Source organism: Panthera onca, chromosome X (genome assembly GCF_046562875.1).
Source record: "Panthera onca isolate mPanOnc1 chromosome X, mPanOnc1 haplotype 2, whole genome shotgun sequence".
Taxonomy (NCBI): Eukaryota; Metazoa; Chordata; class Mammalia; order Carnivora; family Felidae; genus Panthera; species Panthera onca.
Genome location: NC_138357.1, coordinates 71,998,366 through 72,020,756, shown reverse-complemented (window position 1 = coordinate 72,020,756; position 22,391 = coordinate 71,998,366). Strand labels below are relative to the sequence as shown.

At 36.3% G+C, this 22,391-nt stretch overlaps 1 protein-coding gene and 1 non-coding gene across 2 annotated transcripts in view; both read right to left on the bottom strand.

Annotated features, from left to right (window-relative positions):
• TEX11 (testis expressed 11) overlaps positions 1-22,391 on the bottom strand; it is a 252,528-nt gene that overhangs the window by 66,788 nt on the left and 163,349 nt on the right. Inside the window, exons 19-24 of the mRNA XM_081792399.1 lie at positions 20,053-20,138; positions 15,780-15,836; positions 11,624-11,664; positions 10,382-10,468; positions 2,188-2,258; positions 402-518 (exon numbers count right to left, since the gene is read on the bottom strand). Of these exons, the coding sequence (XP_081648525.1) occupies positions 402-518; positions 2,188-2,258; positions 10,382-10,468; positions 11,624-11,664; positions 15,780-15,836; positions 20,053-20,138 (459 nt within the window). The remainder of the gene's footprint in view (positions 1-401; positions 519-2,187; positions 2,259-10,381; positions 10,469-11,623; positions 11,665-15,779; positions 15,837-20,052; positions 20,139-22,391) is intronic.
• TRNAR-UCG (transfer RNA arginine (anticodon UCG)) lies at positions 1,272-1,356 on the bottom strand. Its single transcript has one exon. It is a non-coding gene; the product is annotated as a tRNA-Arg (tRNA).

Below are 22,391 nucleotides of genomic sequence, written 5' to 3'. Positions count from 1 at the left end.
TAAATAATCAGATGGTTATCAAAGCTGTGGAGGTAGATGAATTCTTCCTTAGAGAATGTGTAAAAGGAAACAAAAATAGAAAAAAATCTCATTCTTATAGGCCACATATGATTGCAGGGAGATGATGAAGAATAGCTAAAAACAGATTCAGAAAGAGTGGTCCATGGAAAGAGACATTTTAAAAGAAGAGATATTCAATCTTTTTAAAAGAAGAGGCCAAGCCAAATGTGACCTTTCCTTAGGGAGGAATGAGCCATTACAAACCTTTGAAATCAAGATGCTGCTGGAAAGGATGAAAGGATTCTTTAAAGAGAATCAGAAAGAACTGCATCAGGGAAGGCAAACACACCAAATGGCACACTAAACTCTTCCTTGTGTTTTCTTTGAAGGTTGCACATTACCTGTTCAGAAGTTGTTGAAGCTTTTCTCCCTTGCTCTAGATCAACTGCAGCTGCCATAAGTAAACATGTTTTCTGTGCAATCAGAATTACTTGATCAGAAGGACAAAACCGGGACAGCTGATAAGAAATAACCAGAACATCAATGAATAGTGCGAATTCTGCCAGGTGAACACAAACAATCAAAATGAATATCAGCAACATCCTGTCTGAATGAAAAAATTCAGCTGGAAAAACACACCTCACCTTATACAGACTATAACACTGATTTACGGTTTTAATTTTATATTACTTTCCATTGTTTTTAAGGAACTTTCTAGAGATAAAAAGCTTCATGTCTTCACAATTTTCTTATCTTCCCAGTGATAAGTACTGTCATTTGGCCCTGTATTTCTATCTAGTGATTTACTTCTTGCTTTATGTTGTAATTTCTAAGTGAGTTTTCCCCTGGCAAATAGATTTCTCCTTTGTATTGAATAGAGCTGAAAATACCACACATATTGTCATGGTTGAAAGAGACAATACCAAATCTTGACAGGCATTAGGATAACCTAATCATTAAACCTTGTCCTCTAACTTTAGAAAAAGCTCCCAGCTTTTACTACAATAAACCACTGGGCCACTTTGGATTCTTACATAGAACCCTGCTAGTACTATCAAAAATGTTCAAACTAAAACTAATTTATTTCACCTAATTTAAATAGCAATTATACCTAAGCTGTGAAAGACTATTTCTTTTTTTTTTTTTAATTTTTTTTTTAACGTTTATTTATTTTTCAGACAGAGAGAGACACAGCATGAACGGGGGAGGGGCAGAGAGAGAGGGAAACACAGAATCCGAAGCAGGCTCCAGGCTCTGAGCCATCAGCCCAGAGCCCGACGCGGGGCTCGAACCCGCGGACCGCGAGATCGTGACCTGAGCCGAAGTCAGATGCCCAACCGACTGAGCCACCCAGGCGCCCCGAAAGACTATTTCTTAATCTCTCAGAATGTTTAGTGATCATAATCATCACTGTCATTGAATTAACAGCATTTCAAAACACCCAATATCTCTAGGTCTCAGGTTACTCGTATTTAAAATGAGGGAGTATACTAGATTAGCTCTATAGTTCATTTCAGTTCTAAAACTCTTAACATTTCATCTATATCAACATATCAGACTGTGTACTCCTCAATGTGTAAGACAGATATTCTTAGCCCCTCTTTTTTTATTCTCTCATCAATATTGTTTCCTTTCTGGCATTTGATCTCTCCAACTTGGAGGCTAATGACTGTTTTAAAATGTTTCTAATTGCAAAATAATCTTACAAATACTTATACCCAGAACCTGTTCTAGGAAAAATTATAAAGTAGGCCTAAGATTCTTAGCATTCTTTTCACATCCTGATGACCCCAGTTGCCTATTCTATACTCCTATTGACTTATAACTGTTCCAAAACTTTATTAGTTGACAACTTAGAGTATTCCAATCCTAAAGAGAGTTATATTTTAATATAGGACTCTGAGAGACTGAAATTCCTTCAAAAGTAAGGGAATAAGTCCCTTATGGTAGAACTTTAGGTTCCCTGATTGTTGTTCGTGCTATTTTGGTATGGGGAGAACTGCTCCATGTTTGCACATTGTTCCCCCAGGGATCTAATTCTCCGTAGGCCATTCCTGTTTAGATGTGTATTCTAAAAGTTCCCAGTGTAAAAGTCAATACCACTCTATATTTAGTCCTTGGCCATAGCCAGAGTGGACATACCCTTGTTGCGGTCCCTTCATGAGATTCTTATTAGAAGAGACTTACCTTGTAAGAAAGGATGAAAAACTCTCTCATTGTCACTGGGTCTTTGTCGCATTGCACAGCCAAATTCCAAGCTGAAAGTTAACAAATATGAAATGTAATTATGGAAATCTACTCTTTAATCTGTACCATTATAATCTTCACTACCTGCATCTTTAATATTAATATGCTGAGGTATTTCTTGGGTTAAAAAAGCTAACTTTAGATTTTTAGAGAATTTTTTTCCAGGTAAATTTAAAGACTTCTGTCACTTCCAATCTTTGATTCTAGCCAATAACTAATGGAGGTAGTGCTGAATATTTTTTAAAAACTGGGGACATACGATATGTTCTTAGATGGAATAAATCTATCTAAAAAATAAGGATCACCAAGGAGCTCACCACTGGAATTGATAAAAGTATGTTAAAATTCAGCAAAGGGTAGAACTGATACATGAATTCAGCAAAGTTGCAGGATACAAAATCAATGTACAGAAATCAGTTGCATTCTTATACACTAACAATGAAGCAACAGAAAGACAAATAAAGAAACTGATCCCATTCACAATTGCACCAAGAAGCATAAAATACCCAGGGATAAATCTAACCAAAGATGTAAAAGATCTGTATGCCGAAAACTATAGAAAGCTTATGAAGGTACTTGAAGAAGATATAAAGAAATGGAAAGACATTCCCTGCTCATGGATGGGAAGAATAAATATTGTCAAAATGTCCATACTACCCAAAGCTATCTACACATTCAATGCAATCCCAATCAAAATTGCACCAGCATTCTTCTCGAAACTAGAACAAGCAATTCTAAAATTCATATGGAACCACAAAAGGCCCCGAATAGCCAAAGCAATTTTGAAGAAGAAGACCAAAGCAGGAGGCAGCACAATCCCAGACTTTAGCCTCTACTACAAAGCTGTCATCATCAAGACAGCATGGTATTGGCACAAAAACAGACACATAGACCAATGTAATAGAATAGAAACCCCAGAACTAGACCCACAAACATATGGCCAACTCATCTTTGACAAAGCAGGAAAGAACATCCAATGGAAAAAAGACAGTCTCTTTAACAAATGGTGCTGGGAGAACTGGACAGCAACATGCAGAAGGTTGAAACTAGACCACTTTCTCACACCATTCACAAAAATAAACTCAAAATGGATAAAGGACCTGAATGTGAGACAGGAAACAATCAAAACCTTAGAGGAGAAAGCAGGAAAAGACCTCTCTGACCTCAGCCGTAGCAATCTCTTACTCGACATATCCCCAAAGGCAAGGGAATTAAAAGCAAAAATGAATTACTGGGACCTTATGAAGATAAAAAGCTTCTGCACAGCAAAGGAAACAACCAACAAAACTAAAAGGCAACCAACGGAATGGGAAAAGATATTTGCAAATAACATATCAGACAAAGGGCTAGTATCCAAAATCTATAAAGAGCTCACCAAACTCCACACCCGGAAAACAAATAACCCAGTGAAGAAATGGGCAGAAAACATGAATAGACACTTCTCTAAAGAAGACATCTGGATGGCCAACAGGCACATGAAAAGATGCTCAACGTCGCTCCTTATCAGGGAAATACAAATCAAAACCACACTCAGATATCACCTCACACCAGTCAGAGTGGCCAAAATGAACAAATCAGGAGACTATAGATGCTGGCGAGGATGTGGAGAAACGGGAACCCTCTTGCACTGTTGGTGGGAATGCAAATTGGTGCAGCCACTCTGGAAAGCAGTGTGGAGGTTCCTCAGAAAATTAAAAATAGACCTACCCTATGACCCAGCAATAGCACTGCTAGGAATTTACCCAAGGGATACAGGAGTACTGATGCATAGGGGCACTTGTACCCCAATGTTTATAGCAGCACTCTCAACAATAGCCAAATTATGGAAAGAGCCTAAATGTCCATCAACTGACGAATGGATAAAGAAATTGTGGTTTATATACACAATGGAGTACTACATGGCAATGAGAAAGAACGAAATATGGCCCTTTGTAGCAACGTGGATGCAACTGGAGAGTGTGATGCTAAGTGAAATAAGCCATACAGAGAAAGACAGATACCATATGTTTTCACTCTTATGTGGATCCTGAGAAACTCAACAGAAACCCATGGAGGAGGGGAAGGAAAAAAAAAAAAAGAGGTTAGAGTGGGAGAGAGTCAAAGCATAAGAGACTGTTAAAAACTGAGAACAAACTGAGGGTTGATGGGGGGTGGAAGAGAGGGGAGGGTGGGTGATGGGTATTGAGGAGGGCACCTTTTGGGATGAGCACTGGGTGTTGTATGGAAACCAATTTGACAATAAATTTAATATATTGAAAAAAAATAAAAATAAAAATAAATAAAGTTCAGCAAAGGGGACAGAAGTTTTTTGAGGAAATAATAGCTGAGAACTTCCTTAATCTGGAGAAAGAAAAATACAAATCCAGGAGGCACAGAGAACTCCCACGTAAATCAACAAAGCAGGATAACATCAAGACATACTGTAATTAAATTTGTAATTAAATTAGCAAGTCAGAAGGGAGTGGGGTATGATATATTCAACATGCTGAATGAGAAAAATCTGTAGCCAAGAATACTGTATCCAGCAAGGCTATCATTCAAAATAGAAGGAGAGATAAAGAGTTTCCTCAAACAAAAACTAAAGCAGTTTGTGACCACTAAACCAACCCTGAAAGAAATATTAAAGGGGACTCTAAGTGGGAAAGAAAGACCAAAAGCAACAAAGACTAGAAATATTAGGGAAAATCTCCAGAAACAATGACAAAACAAGTAATAAAGTGGCACTACATATCTATCAATAATTATTACTGTGAATGTAAATGGACTAAATGCTCCAATCAACGCACAGGGTGTCAGAATGAAAAAAAAAACAAGACCCAGTTTTGTTTTTATGCGCCTACAAGAGACTCATTTTAGACCTAAAGACACCTACAGATTGAAATGAGGTGATGGAGAAATATTTATCATGCAAATGGAAGTCAAAAGCAAGCCAGAGTAGCAATACTTATATTAGACAAACTAAATGTTTTTTTTAATATAATTCGTTGTCAGATTGGATTACATACAACATCCAGTGCTCATCCCAACAGGTGCCTTCCTCCATGCCCAGCACCCATTTTCTCCTCTCCCTCACCCCTTCCCATCCACCCTCAGTTTGTTCTCTGTATTTAAGAATCTCCTGTGGTTTGCCTCCCTCCCTCTCTGTAGACAAACTAAATTTTAAACCAAAGACTCTAACAAAAGATGAACAAAGATACTATATTATAAGAAAGGGGACTATCCATCAAGAATATCTGACAGTCCTAAATATTTATGCCCCCAACTCGGAACACCCAAATATATATAACAATTACTAGGAAACATAAAGGAACTTATTGATAAATAACACAATAGTAGGGGACTTTAACACTCCACTTAGGGCAATGGACATATCATCTAAGCAGAAAATCAACAAGGAAACAATGGCTTTGAATAACACACTAGTTTAGATGGACTTAACAGATATATTCCGAACATTTCATCCTAAAGCAACAGAATACACATTTTTTTCAAGTGTACATAAGACATTCTCCAGAACATATCACATACTAGGTCACAAATCAGGCCTCAGCAAGTACAAAAAGACTAAGATCATACCAGGCATATTTTCTGACCACAACACTATGAAATTTGAAGTCAACCACAAGATACAAATTGGAACAACCACAAACACATGGAGATTAAACAACATGCTACTAAAGAACGAATGGGTCAACCAGGAAATCAGGGAAGAAATTAAAAAATACATGAAAACAAATGAAAATGAAAACATAATGGTCCAAAACCTTTGGGATGCAGCAAAAGTGGTCTTAAAAGGGAAGTATAACAATACAGGCCTACCTGAAGAAGCAAGAAAAATCTCAAATAAACAACCTAACCTTACACTTAAAGTAGCTAGAAAAACAACAACAAATGAAGCCTAAAGCCAAAGAAGGAAATAATAAAGATTAGAACAGAAAGAAATTATATAGAAACTACAAAAACAGTATAACAAACCAATGAAGCTAGGAGCCGGTTCTTTGAAAAAATTAATAAAGTTGATAAACCGCTAGCCATACTTATCAAAAAGAAAAGAGAAAGGACGCAAATAAATAAAATCACAAATGAGAGAGGAGAAATAACAACCAACACCACAGAAATACAAACAATTATAAAAGAATATTATGAAAAATTATATGACAACAAATTGGACAACCTAGAATAAATGGATAAATTCCTAAAAACATATAAACTACCAAAACTGAAACAGGAAGAAATAGAAAACTTGAACAGACACATAACCAGCAAAGAAATTGAATCAGCAATCAGAAAACTCCCAGCAAACAAAAGTCCAAGGCCAGACAGCTTCACAGGGGAATTCTACATAACATTTAAAGAAGAGCTAATGGGGTGCCTGGGTGGCTCAGTCAGTTAAGTGTCAGACTTCAGCTCAGGTCATGATCTCACAGTTCGTGAGTTTGGGCCCCATGTTGGGCTCTGTGCTGACCACTCAGAGCCTGGAGCTGGCTTCAGATTCTGTATTTCCCTCTTTCTCTCTCTGCCCTTCCCCTGCTTGCGCTGTCTCTCTCTCTCAAAAATAAACATTAAAAGAAAATTTTAAGAAAACAAATAAAGAAGAGCTAACATCTATTCTTCTCAAACTATTCTAAAAAACTAGAAATGTAAAGAAAACTTCCAAATTCATTCTATGAGGCCAGCATTACCCAAAACCAGACAAAGAATCCACCAAAAAAGAGAATGATAGGTCAATATCTCTGATGCACATGGATGTGAACAATTCTCAACAAAATCCTAGCAAATTGAATCCAACACCACATTAAAAGAATCATTTACTATGATCACATGGGATTTATTCCTGGTCTGCAAGAGTAGATCAATATTTGTAAATCAATCAATATGATACACCACATTAAAAAAAATTCATTAAGCAATCAATGTGATATACCACATTAATAAAAGAAAGGATAAGAAACATGATCCTTTCAATAGATGCAGAAAAAGCATTTAACAAGGTACAACAACTATTCATGATAAACACCCTCAATAAAGTAGGGATAGAGAGAACATATTTCAAACTTATAAAGGCCATATATGAAACACCCACAACTAATATCATCCTTGATGGGGAAAAACTGAGAGCTATTCATCTATGCTCAGGAACAAGACAGGGATGTCCACTCTCACCACTGTTATTTAACATAGTTCTGGAAGTCCTAGCCACATTTTTTTGGAGTCTACCAAAAAATTGCTAGAACTGATACACAATTTCCTTAAAGTCACAGGATACAAAATCAATGTACAGAAATCTATTGCATTTCCATACACCAATAATGAAGCAGCTGAAAGAGAAATCAAGGTATTAATCCCATTCATAATTGCATCCAAAACCATAAGACACCGAGGGATGAACATAACCAAAGAGATAAAAGGCTTGTACTCTGAAAACTATAAAATACTGATGAAAGAAACTGAGGATGACACAAAGAAATGGAAAGACATTCCACGCTCATAGATTGGAAGAACAAATATTGTTACAATATCTATACTACCTAAAACAATCTACACATTTAATGCAATCCCTATTCAAAATACCACCAGTATTTTTCACAGAGCCAAAACAAACATACCTAAAATTTGAATGTAACTGCAAAAGACCCTAAATAGCCAAATATTTTCAATATTTTGAAAAAGAAAAGCAAAGCCAGAGGCATCACAATTCCAGAATTCTGGTTATATTACAAAGTTGTAGTGATCAGTTCAGTATGTTACTGGCACAAAAACAGACACATATAGATCAATGGAACAGAAGAGAAAACCCAAAAATGAACCCACAACTATATGGTCAACTAATCTTCGACAAATCAGGAAAGAATACCCAATGGAAAAAGAGTCTCTTCAACAAATGGTGTTGACACAACTGGACAGCAACATGCCAAAGTATGGAACTGGACCACTTTCTTACACCATCATGAAAATAAATTCGCCACCATGTAAATAAAAAGTGGATGCAAGACCTAATTGTGAGACAGGAAACCATCAAAATCCTAGAGAACACAGGCAGTAACCACTTTGACAATGGCCATAAGCAACTTCTTTCTAGATATCTCTCTGGATGCCAGGGAAACAAAAAGCAAAAGAAACTATGAGGAGTACATCAAAATAAAAAGCTTCTGCACAGCAAAGAAAACAATCAACAAAACTAAAAGGCAACCTATGAAATGAGAGAAGGTATTTGCAAATGACACATCTGATAAAAGGTTAGTATCCAAAATATATAAACAACTTATACAACTTAACACACCAAAAACAAATAACCCAATTAAAAAATGGGCAGAAGACATGAATAGACATTTTTCCAAAGAAGACATCCAGATGGCCAACAGACAAATGAAAAGATGCTCAATATCACTCATCATCAGGGAAATACAAATCAAAAGTACAGTGAGATACCACCTCACACCAGTCAGATTGCCTAAAATTAACAACACAGGAAAACAACAGATATTGGCAAGGATGTGGAGAAGGGGGAACTTTCTTACACTGCTGGTCAGAATGCAAACTGGTGCAGCCACTCTGGAAAAAAGTATGGAGGTTCCTCAAAAAGTTAAAAATAGAGCTACACTACAATCCAGCAATTGCACTAGCAGGTATTTACCCAAAGGATACAAAATACTGAACAGAGGGAAATAAAAAAGAGAGGCAAACCATGAAACAGATTCTTGACTATAGAGAACAAACTCAGGGTTATCGGAGGGAGGTGGGTGGGGGATGAGTTAAATAGGTGATGGGTATTATGGAGGGCACTTGTGATGAGCACTGGGTGTTGTATGTACGTAATGAATCACTAAATTCTACAACTGAAACTAATATTACACTATATATTAACTACTGGAATTTAAAAACTTGAAAAGAAAAAAAAATCAGCAAAGAACACAATACACTAGAATCAAAGGATGAAGAAAATTGCTGGAAAGATTCATATCTTTCATAGAGCACTGGAAGACCCCATTAGGCAACATTTAGTATAATCTTCACATTGGAAAATGAAAATGAAAATGAGAAGTCAGTAAAAGAAGTATTGGAAAATAACTTTTCAAACGTCCAAAAGATCAAAGTCATTGATCCTTTATGTAGTTTAAATATCTGTTATTTTCCATTATTTCCATAGGTTTTTTAGAAGCCAGACCAATGTGTTTATTCCATTTTCTCCTAGATTAGAGCCCCAGTAAATCCTGTAAAGTAGAAAAAGATTCATGTAGAATGAGTCTACTTTGTGACATTGCTGGTTAATTGCTCTTGATTACTTATCACTGTAGTTACCGCCTCCACAATTTCTGTACTTGATTTTAGCCAAAAGGCTGAGAAGGAATTGCCTCCACAATTTTTAAAATGGTTTTACTGAAATTAAACCTACAAAAAGTAAATTACACAACATATAATTGGACATCTTGATTAATTTTCAAAGTGAATATATCCATGTAACCAATCCAGATCAAGACAGATCTTGATTATTAGCAAAAACTCAGAAGCAACCCAATTACCCCTTTTCAAGTCCAACCCTTTTTAAGGGTAACCACCATCTTGAGCTCTAATATCATCAATTAGTTTTGCCTGCTTTTTTTGCTACATATAAATAGAATCCATGTCTGACTTCTGTTCAATATTAGTTTGTGAGATTCATCCATTTTGTTGCATGTAGTTTATTACTTGTTTATTTATTTTAAGTAATCTCTATGCCCAACATAGAATTCATGAGCTTGAGATCAAGAGTCGTATGGTGTACTGACTGAGCCAGCCAGGCGCTCTGAATGTAGTTTATTCTGATAAATCAAACTTAGAGATAAGTTAGGCATTCTAGACCAAATTTAGGAGCACACCCTTGGGAATTTGCAGTTATAATTCATCATTTTATTCTTAGACCCATTTCTAGAGAAAAAGAAAACTAACATTTATTAAGTACCTACTATGTCCCAGGTACATACACAGTTTTACTTAAAATCCTTAGTAGCCTTATAAAGTATGTTTAATTGTTCCCCTTTTATAAATAATGAAATTGAGATTAATTTATCCTTGTACCCATAGCTACAAATAAAAGAGCCAGAATTTGAATCCATATATTTCTGATTCTATACATAGCCACGGAATTTCCTTTTACCTATTTTTCGAAACCACTGAGCTTCATTAACCGTTGAGTCTTCAGTCGAGTTCTCGTCATGAAAAGAATGAGCAATTTTCAGGACTGCTGCAATGAACAGAAAGATTTTATATTTGAAGTCTTTTACTTTAATCTTTAGCAAAATTGTTAATACTGCCTTAAAAATTCAAACATGAATTTGAAAGTAGAACGTTCTTTTGGTCTGTGTGTGTACAAGCCCATACCAAAAGTAATTAAAATGACAGCATTACCAAAGCTCTGAGAAGCCGTTAACTCAAATTTTCGGGAACAAACACATCTTTGGAGAGGTTTAAAATTTTAATTAGAGTAATCACTCAACACCTGAGGCAGAAAGATAGTATTTACATGTAAAGAAACCAAGAGTAGGAACAATCATTAAAAAGACTGAAATGGAGATAGAGAACTGGAAGAGTATCAATAGGTTGGCATTAATACTTACTGAGCTCCCAGAGCAAGCATGGTAAAGAACCAAAACATGCTGTCATCATCAGAAGGCATTCATTACATACCCACACCCCCTTCTGATAGAAAAGAATACCAACAAGCAAAGTTTAAAAGCTTTTAAACCACTTTGCTACATTTGACACCTTGTTGACAGATATTTGAGTTATAAAATTGAACAGCTGCAATAAATGGAATAGAGTTTCTAAGATAGGGACTTGGGAATGTGTTTGGACAAAAGGAAATCGGTACATGAGTAGCGGAAATAGGAAGACCGGTTAGACAAAAGAGACAGCGGGTAAGAAAGCATAGAGTTGGAAAAAAGAATTTGCTGTGGTGGCTAGGACGTTAGCTTGAAGTGCAGAGGGAAGAATTATTAATAGATAAGGGAGATGACATGGACTCGGGTAGTTAAACAAGTTTCAAAATAACAGAGTAAATAATCAAGTTTTGATTCAGAGGGCGTGAAAATTAAGCGGAAGGAAGGATGGAAAGAAGGAAGCAAGGAAGGGACGGAGGGAGGAAGGAAGGACATAAAGGTCTTTAAAACGAGTTGGAATAAAAAGAGAGCTGAAATCACATTTGGAGATGAATGTTAGTGATGACAAACTCTTCTCTGCTTGTGAATAAAGAAACCAAAGTAGACTGCTATGGCAAACATTAATAAAAGCATGAAGTTTAACTCAAACATGAAGTCTGAGTCCGTGTGCTCCATGTACTTGGAGAATTTAATAGAAGACAGAGGCAAGATGAAGAACTGAAAATAAACAAGATATTTACCTTTATTCAAGCAAGCCAAAAGTCGATCCATTTCTTTCTTCCTAAAAAATAAAGAGTGTTTTCTGACTGTTCCAAGGCTTTACTTATAAAAAAAAAAGTACCAAAAAGAGACCCCAAGAGAGCTGCACAAAGACAACATAAAATTGTGAAGTTTATTGTTCAAGGCTCCAACCTATCATTTCAACACCATTTTTCCTCACTATATGATACTGTTTCTCATTCCCCAGTGCCCTCACAGTTTTTTTCTCTCTTCCCCTCTACCCCCACTCTCAGCAAAGCATTTCAATGGCTGGTAAGGTTTTATGACAGAGTCACAGAATTTTGGAGCAGATAGTGATCTTTGTGATGTTAAAGTTTTTGTTTTTTTTTTTTGAAGAGGGGGAATTGGAACCCTTATTTCATTTTTTTTAAATATATGAAATTTATTGTCAAATTGGTTTCCATACAACACCCAGTGCTCATCCCAAAAGATGCCCTCTTTAAAACCCATCACCCACCCTCCCCTCCCTCCCACCCCCCATCAACCCTCAGTTTGTTCTCAGTTTTTAACAGTCTCTTATGCTTTGGCTCTCTCCCACTCTAACCTCTCTCTCTTTTTTTTTTCCTTCCCCTCCCCATGGGTTCCTGTTAAGTTTCTCAGGATCCACATAAGAGTGAAAACATATGGTATCTGTCTTTCCCTGTATGGCTTATTTCACTGAGCATCACACTCTCCAGTTCCATCCACGTTGCTACAAAGGGCCATATTTCATTCTTTCTCATTGCCACATAGTACTCCATTGTGTATATAAACCACAATTTCTTTATCCATTCGTCAGTTGATGGACATTTAGGCTCTTTCCATAATTTGGCTATTGTTGAGAGTGCTGCTATAAACATTGGGGTACAAGTGCCCCTATGCATCAGTACTCCTGTATCCCTTGGGTAAATTCCTAGCAGTGCTATTGCTGGGTCATAGGGTAGGTCTATTTTTAATTTTTTGAAGAACCTCCACACTGCTTTCCAGAGTGGCTGCACCATTGCATTCCCACCAACAGTGCAAGAGGTGGAACCCTTATTTCAAATAAAGTTTTATGAAAATCTACTATATGAGAAAAGATACAAGTTTAGTTGCTCTGGTTGAACCAGTGGTGGGTAGAGGCCTAGAGCCTCATCTTCCTGGAAGTCCATGAGGCAGTGCCACAGAATTTCCAGAGTTCTGAGGAATAGATTTTAAAAACCACTTATCCAGTCCAGATCCTTTATTTCACAGATGAGGAAATAGATCTGGAAATGGGGGATTATTTGTCCAAAGTCATGCAATTAATGACAATTTCAAGACTACTACACAGGTTCTTGACCCTTTGTCAAACTTCTTTAAGGGGTATATACATTTTAACAGAGGAAAACATGCCATTTTATTAAACAAAGGAATGAATATGGAAGTACTGGCCAACTCAACTAAGGAAGTTAACAGGAGATAGGGTAGAGCATACTATAAGACTAGCCTCATCATGAAGAGCTCTAGTATTATAATAAAAGTAGCAGCTTTCTCAGGGATAAATATTAGAAGTCTGGTTTTTATAAAGTAACTTCTTAAAGTAAATTTTATTAATTTGAATTTCAGCTGCTCTAAAGTTGACTTCTTCACTTATTTAATTCAGTCACTATATAAAATAATCTAGTTAGGGTTCATTAATGCAAATAAATAGTATAAATAAGAATGAGGACCTGGAAAGGGATGTATATAGTCTATTTAAGAGACAAGTTGTGTAGAAAATTTTTAACATGTGAATTGTTATACTACTTAGGTAGATTCTGCTAAATGAAAACCATGGAATTTTTAGAAGAAAAAGGAACTTTAGAAATTACCCAGTCTAGCTTTATTTATTTATTCATTCATTCAAAAAAATTTTAATGTTTATTTATTTTTTGAGAGAGAGAGACAGAGACAGAGTGTGAGCAGAGGGTGGGGGTGGGGGTTGCAGACAGAGGGAGACACAGAATCTGAAGCAAGCTCCAGGCTTTGAGCTGTCAGCATAGAGCCGAATGCGGAGCTCAAATTCAAGAACCGTGAGATCATGATCTGAGCTGAAGTCTGACGCTTAACCAACTGAGTCACCCAGGTGCCCCTGGCTTTTTTTATTTAACAGATGAAGAAAATAAAGCTTAGAGAAGTTAAATAAATTGTTGTTGTCTAATGTGAACCAGAGTTAGTGAAATAGCTAAAACTGGAACTCAATTCTTTGACTCTTCCATTGAATCGGGCTTAAAAAAAAAAACAACCAACAAATTAATCTATTTGTTAAATAAGGTCCTGACTGCTATCTGAAAACACTGCTAGCAGATGTTCTTTATTACTGTATTTACTTGAAAACAATATAGGTATATATTTAAACAATTCTGTAATTTAAGTTATTATGAATTTAAACAGGATTCCTTTCCTTTCCCCATTTCCAAATTGTCTTTAATGAATGGGGTTTGACTATATGATACAATTACATGGAATATGAAGTGCTTTGTAAGACCAGTGCTAAAGATCTTCTTGTGAAGAACTGATATTCAGCCATTTCAATAAACTGAGGGACTATTATGTGTCACATACTGTCCTAGGTTTCAGAGATACAAAGATAAATACAAATAGTCCTAGCCCTCAAATAGCTGTTATAATCTATTAGCTATGTTTAGTCTCTGAGTTTCCTCTTTTATTTAAAAAAAATTTTAAGATGATTTTGTAAAGTTTTTTTTAAATTGAAGTATAATTGACACATAATGTTACTCTATTTTCAGGTGTACAACACAGTAACTGGACAAGTTTATACATCATGCATTGCTCACTACAAGTGTAGCTGCCATTAGTCACCATACAATGCTATCATCGTACCATTTTGTTTTTAAATTTTCTACTGTGGAAAATTCCCAAGATGTTTCTATGTTAACAGATAAATGAATCACCATGTACCCATTACTCAGTTTCAATAATTAGTAAACTCATCATCAATCTTATTTCAATGATACCTCCACCCACTCCTTTCCCTCCCCTACTATTTTTAAGCCAATTCCAGACATCACATCATTTCATTAATAAATATTTTAGGATGTATCTCTAAGAGATAGAAATTCCTTTAAAAGACATAACCACACTTCATCTTATGTCTAATGATTAATTTCTTAATATCATCAAATATGTGGTCATTATTAAAATTTCCAATTGTCTCTATCTTTTTGTATTTTTAGTTCGATTGGGTTCCCTCTTAATGTACTCATACAACCTATAAAGAAGAGGCCAAATTTATATTATAAAAAATAATGTCATCAGTCATATCAGTCAGACATTTCCTAAAGAATTCAGCTGAAAAAATGTATTGATCCCAAGTACAAATTATATATATAGGAAAAGCAAAGTATAGATACATTGTTACAGAGTTTTTATCTAAGCAGAGAATATAGAGATGAATAGTTACTTCTCTAAAAGTTATCCCTAAGCAAGACCTTGATGGAGTTTTCTTTCAAATCATTAGGAGGTAGTGGATTTTGTGAATGAAAAATTGGTGACCCAATTCTTCCACCAATTGTTAAGTTCCTGATGTCTTATGCCACAGAAGCTGTGAGCAGAAATGTATTTGAATACTCCTAGCTGAGCTAATACAGATTCACAATCAACAAGCCAACCAGGTTATACATTTCTGTGGGAAAGTAAGAGATATGACTATATATGCGTCATGTTAAGAAAGGGGGAAACTGGGGTGTCAGGGTGGCTCAGTTACTTAAGCGTCTGACTTCGGCTCCAGTCATGATCTCACAGTCCATGAGTTCGAGCCCTGCATCAGGCTCTGTGCTGACAGCTCAGAGCCTGGCGCCTGCTTAAGATTCTGTGTCTCCCTCTCTCTCTACCCCTCCCCTGCTCGCATTCTCTTTCTCTCTCTCTCAAAAATAAACATTAAAAAAATTAAATGGGTGAATTTTTAAAAAAGAGGGGGAAAACAGATGCAATGTCATAGTAAAATCATAGTTAATATTAGAGATATTAGAGATGGGCTATGAACCCAGGAAGACTGCCCCAGAGCCTATATTAATCTTACCCACAAGACTATACATCTCTCAACATAAGGTTTATACTGAAAGTTACTACAACTTTTCTAATGGCAAATACACCACTTCTACTGAAATAATGTACCTGCTTTCAGATTCTGACATCTGAGAAACTTTTGGAAGAGCCAGACGAAACAAACACCTGTATGATAAAGTAATACAAAAAAATGATGCTTAGGAAAAACATGTGAAAGAATATTTACCAAGTTATTAATCTTGATTATCCTAGGAGGCAGAAGTGAGAAAAGAGAGGGTAAGGAGGAGACTAAGTTTATTTTACTTATAGATCTTTGTATTGTTTTAATGATTGTAATGAAAACATAAATTTTATAATTTTGGAAGAGTAATTTAAGAAAATAATTTAAAACAGAAGTGATGCTTATGACGAATTCTTAAATAGTTCCCCAGTTTATATCCAAATCACCTGCTAGAACATCAGGTACAATGTAGAAATCTTACTATTTTTTTAAGGAAACTGGAACTGGCCTTTGGGTTCCACGTAAACTAGGATGACTGTTCTTTCAAGGGAATATAACAGCATCATGATGAACTGACAAAATAAGGTAGTTTATAAAGTTTCAAACCCTAAAAATCTTTTTAAAAATACCATCTAATCCTGAATGATTTTATATATTTATCTGAGGTGTACATCTATCTTTTGATAAACCTTTTGGTAAACCATTTTTCTTCACAGAAAGAGAGAGGGGAGAAATCAAATTCAACTGGTATCATTTTTTAACTTCAAGCATCCCTATCAAATTTCCAAGGACATTTCCCACAGAAATAGAAAAACAATCTTAAAATTCATATGGAAACACAAAATACCCTGAATAGCCAAAGCAACCTTGAGAAAGAAGAATAAAGCTAAAGACATCATGCTCCCTGATTTCAAACTATACTACAAAGCAACAGTACATTAGTAATCAAAACAGCATGGTAACAGCACAAAAAATAGTAACACAGACCAAAAGATAGACAGCCCAGAAATAATAAGAGAGCCAAAAATATTCAGTGGGGGAAAGAGAGTTTTTCAATAAATGTTGCTGGTAAAACTGGATATTCACATGCAAAAAAATGAAATTGGACCACTATCTTTCACTACTCACAAAAATTAACTTGAAATGGATTAAACACAGAAGACCTGAAAACAGTAAAACTCCTAAAAGAAAACATAGGGGAAAAGCTCCCTGACAATGATTTTTTGGATATGACACCCAAAGCACAAGCAACAAAAGCAAAAATAAACAATTGAGGCTACATCAAACTACAAAGCTTCTGCACAGCAAAGGAAACAAAATGAAAAGGCAATCTATGGAATAGGAGAAAATATTTACAAACCATGTATCTGATAAGGGGTTCATATACAAAACAAATAAGGAACATATACAACTCAATAGGAAAAAAAAAGCAAAAAATGTGATTAAAAAATGGACAAAGGAGTTGAATAGACATTTTTCCTTTCTTTTTTTTTAAATATGAAGTTTATTGTCAAATTGGTTTCCATACAACACCCAGTGCTCATCCCAACAGGTGCCCTCCTCAATACCCATCACCCACCCTCTCCCCTCCTTCCCACTCCCCATCAACCCTCAGTTTGTTCTCAGTTTTTAAGAGTCTCTTATGTTTTGGCTCCCTCCCTCTCTAACCTTTTTGTTTCCTTCCCCTCCTCCATGGTCTTCTGTTAAGTTTCTCAGGATCCACATAAGAGTGAAAACATATGGTATCTGTCTTTCTCTGTATGACTTATTTCACTTAGCATAACACTCTCCAGTTCCATCCACGTTGTTACAAAAGGCCATATTTCATTCTTTCTCCTTGCCAAGTAGTATTCCATTGTATATATAAACCACAACTTCTTTATCCATTTATCAGTTGATGGACATTTAGGCTCTCTCCATAATTTGGCTATTGTTGAGAGTGCTGCTATAAACATTGGGATACAAGTGCCCCTATGCATCAGCACTCCTGTATCCCTTGGGTAAATTCCTAGCAGTGCTATTGCTGGGTCATAGGGTAGATCTATTTTTAATTTTTTGAGGAATCTCCACACTGTTTTCCAGAGCAGCTGCACCAGTTTGTATTTCCACCAACAGTGCAAGAGGATTCCCGTTTCTCCACATCCTCTCCAGCATCTATAGTCTCCTGATTTGTTCATTTTAGCCACTCTGACTGGCGTGAGGTAGTATCTGAGAGTGGTTTTGATTTGTATTTCCCTGGTGAGGAGCAACGTTGAGCATCATTACTTTGCTTCCTAAACCAGACAGAGACCCAGTAAAAAAAGAGAACTACAGGCCAATATCCCTGATGAATATGGAGGCAAAAATTCTCAATAAGATACTAGCAAATCGAATTCAACAGCATATAAAAAGAATTATTCACCACGATCAAGTGGGATTCATTCCTGGATGCAGGGCTGGTTCAACATTCACAAATCAATCAATGTGATACACCACATTAATAAAAGAAAAGATAAGAACCATATGATCCTGTCAATCGATGCAGAACAAGCATTTGACAAAATTCAGCATCCTTTCTTAATAAAAACCCTCGAGAAAGTCGGGATAGAAGGAACATACTTAAACATCACAAAATCCATTTATGAAAAGCCCACAGCTAATATCATCCTCAATGGGGAAAAACTGAGAGCTTTCCCCCTGAGATCAGGAACAAGACAGGGATGTCCACTCTCACTGCTGTTGTTTCACATAGTGTTGGAAGTCCTAGCATGAGCAATCAGACAACAAAAGGAAATCAAAGGCATCAAAATTGGCAAAGATGAAGTCAAGCTTTCACTTTTTGCAGATGACATATTATACATGGAAAACCCGATAGACTCCACCAAAAGTCTGCTAGAACTGATACATGAATTCAGCAAAGTCGCAGGATACAAAACCAATGTACAGAAATCAGTTGCATTCTTATACACCAATAATGAAGCAACAGAAAGACAATTAAAGAAAATGATCCCAGTCACAATTGCACCAAGAAGCATAAAATACCTAGGAATAAACCTAACCAAAGATGCAAAAGATCTGTATACTGAAAACTATAGAAAGCTTATGAAGGAAATTGAAGAAGACATAAAGAAATGGAAAAACATTCCATGCTCATGGAATGGAAGAATAAATATTGTTAAAATTTCAATACTACCCAAAGCTATCTACACATTCAATGCAATCCCAATCAAAATTGCACCAGCATTCTTCTCGAAGCTAGAACAAGCAATCCTAAAATTTGTATGGAACCACAAAAGACCCCGAATAGCCAGAATAGACATTTTTCCAAAGAAGACATGCATGGTCAACAAATACATGAAAAGATGCTGAACATCACTAATCATCAGGGAAATGCAAATCAAGACCACACTGAGATATCACCTCACACCTGTTAGTATCAAAATGTAGAGGTAAGTGTTGGTGAGGATGTGGAAAAAAGGGAAACTATGAACACTGTTGGTGGAAATATAACTTGGTACAGCCACTGGAAAATAGCATGGAAGTTCCTCAAAAATTAAAAACAGAACTACCCTATGATCCAGCAATCCCACTTTTGGGTATAGATCTGAAGGAAAGAAAATCACTATCTTGAAGAGCTACCTGAACCCTCATGTACACTGCAGCATTATATACAACAGCCAAGACATGGAAATAACCTATGTCCATTGATAGATGAATGGATAAAGAAAATGTGATATTTACACACACACACACACACACACACACACACACAGACAGACATACAACACACACACACACAGGAATATTATTCAGCCATATAGAAAAAGGAAATCCTGCCTTTTGTGACAACGTGGATCAAGTTTGAGGGCATTGTGTTAAGTGAAAAGAAAGACAAATACTGTATTATCTCACTTACATGTTGAATCTTTAAAAAACAGCCAAACCCATAGAAGGAGAATAGAATGATGTTTGCTAGAAGGTGGGTGTGGAGGAAGGGTACAAACTTCAAATTCTACGATGCACAAGTTCTGGGGCTATAATGTAGAGCATGGTGACTATGGTTATTAAGAAGACTGTATTATGTATTTATTACATATTTGAAAGTTGGGAAGAGACGAAATCTTAAATGTTCTCACCAAACCCAAAGAAACTGTAATTTCTTGAGGTAATGAATATGTTAACTAATTCTGTTGTGCAAACCACTTCGCAGTATCAGGTTATACACCTTAAACTTACACAATATTATTTGTTGATTATATCTCAATAAAGCTTGGAAAAAAATTTAAAACAACAGTTGGTATAGTAGACCTGATCATATCAGCACCTTTTCGACAAAGCTTATAGATTAAGAATAAGATTTACAAGAAATCCTTCCACATCTATAGGATGTGAATTACTTACTTTAAAGCCGAAAGGACTTGTTGTGGGTCTTCTGAATATTGAGCTAAATATTCCAAAGCTTTTCCTGCCACAATTTGTTGTCCATTCTAAACAGGACAAATATAATATGTTAAATTATCTCTCAAAGTGATACTTAGAAAATGTTATCTATATTCCTGTCCATTAATGACAAGAAAAAATTCTGAATTTGTTCATTTTTTATTATCGAAAGAACTAATGCAAGATGGTAGCATGAAGAAATAACTCATTGACAAAAACAGAACAGGTCATGTTGGCCCCAGAAACCCACTCCTCCTTATCCATAAATACTCACTGCCTTGCCAACACTGCCTTGAATCCACTCAGACTAATCTTATTGTGCTCTTTATCCCAGTTTATTAGCAGTAACCAAAAGAACCCCGGACTCTCATTTCCAGCACTCCAATCATGATAAAGCTCTATAAATCCTTTCTTTTTTCCTCTTTTCCAATTTCTCCCCACCTCCCCCAATCTTTCTACTACGGTCTCTGAAGTTCAGTTCATTTTCATCAAAATCTTCTCTAGGAGCAACATCTTCCCTAAAGTTCCCTCCACATTCTTTCTATAATGGAAATCTAGGTCCCACCAAGGATACTGCTTCCAAAAAGCCCTCTCAAGTAGTGGTGGTTTTTCTCAGATCTCCCTTCTATCCATGGACCTGGAGATGTAATAGGTGTCATTTTTGTTCTTCATTGCTGTTTTAAAATTATTCTCCCTTCTTCCTCCCTAAACTCCCCAGCTTTGAATTTCCTGTCATCAGACTATATCACCCACCACTCCTCATTGTGCTGATCTATCAGCTCTCAGGCCATTTCTTTTTATTTCTTGATGACCTATCTATTGCACAGTTATTTTCTCAAAAAACTTCTCCTGTCTTAGTTTTTGGCACTTTCAATATATAGACAGATGATCCTCCTAATATCCTTGTCTCTTATTTCCTTGAACTCTACTCTGTCACTTACCTTAGCTGTTCACTAGCATAGTCATCAATGGGACCCTATCGTTATTGTTGAGGGTCTTTTCATGTGTCTGTTGGTCATCTGGATGTCTTCTTTGGAGAAATATCTGTTCATGTCTTCTAACCATGGATTGTTTGTTTTTAGGGTATTGAGTTGTATCAGTTCTTTATATATTTTGGATACTAACCCTTTGTCGGATATGTCATTTGCAAATATCTTCTTCCATTCCACAGGTGGCCTTGTAGGTTTGTTGATTGCTTCCTTCACTGTGGAGAAGCTTTTTATTTTGATGGCGTCCCAATAGTTTATTTTTGCTTTTATTTCCCTTGCCTCAGGAGACATATCTAGAAAAATGTTCCTATGGCTGATGTCAGAGAAATTACTGCCTGTGGTCTCTTCCAGCATTTTTATGGTTTCAGATCTCACATTTAGGTCTTTAATTCATTTCGAGTTTATTTTTGTGTATGGTGTAAAAAAGTGATCCAGTTTCATTCTTTTGCATGTATCTGTCCAGTTTTCCCAACACTGTTTGTTGATGAGACTGTCTTTTTCCCATTGCATACTCTTTCCTCCTTTGTTGAAGATTAATTGACCATATAATTGTGGGTTTATTCCTGGGTTTTCTATTCTGTTCCATTGATCTCTATGTTGGACCCTGTCAATACTAATGGTTGCAAACCTTCCACACTCATAGTCAGGGCTGGGACTAAGGTGAGCTAGGTGACTGATGCAAGTGGGGCACCTAAGGTGCAAAATTTAAGGAAGCACTCGCTCTCAGGATCACGCAAGAACTAACTCTGCACTTGCATGACTCACAAAGTGAGTGCTTCCTTAAGTGCCTCCTTTCCTCACCCTAGTCCTGCACCCTGCTCTGCTTCCTGTATTCTACTTTCTGACCACTATCTCCTACCTTTCTAATTCACTCCTTTATATTCACTCTAGCAATCCTTCAACTGCACTTAAACCTCCAATCCATTCATGCTACTAATTTTTCATTGTCTCTCGTCCCCTTGATGTCCTCCTCCATGGCCAGGTGAAATTCCATGGGAATTTATTATAACCAGTACCTTGTTCCTTGATTATCCTACTCCTCTTTTGCTTCATTGTATTCATCTGGCAAAACGACAAGCCTGGTTAAATTCAACTTTCCACTGACTTTTGTGCCTACATCCATGCAGCTGAAAGTGGCTGGATAAAAACCTGTATAACTATTTGTTTTATTTTAAAAATTCATCAAATAGGCCTTAATTCTTACTGGGCAAGCATCCCACACTACCTTTGTCATTCACTTTCTTGCTTTTCTGAATGATTAGTTTACACCTTATCCTAACTTCTCAAACTCCCCAACACCTCCTCTCCCAT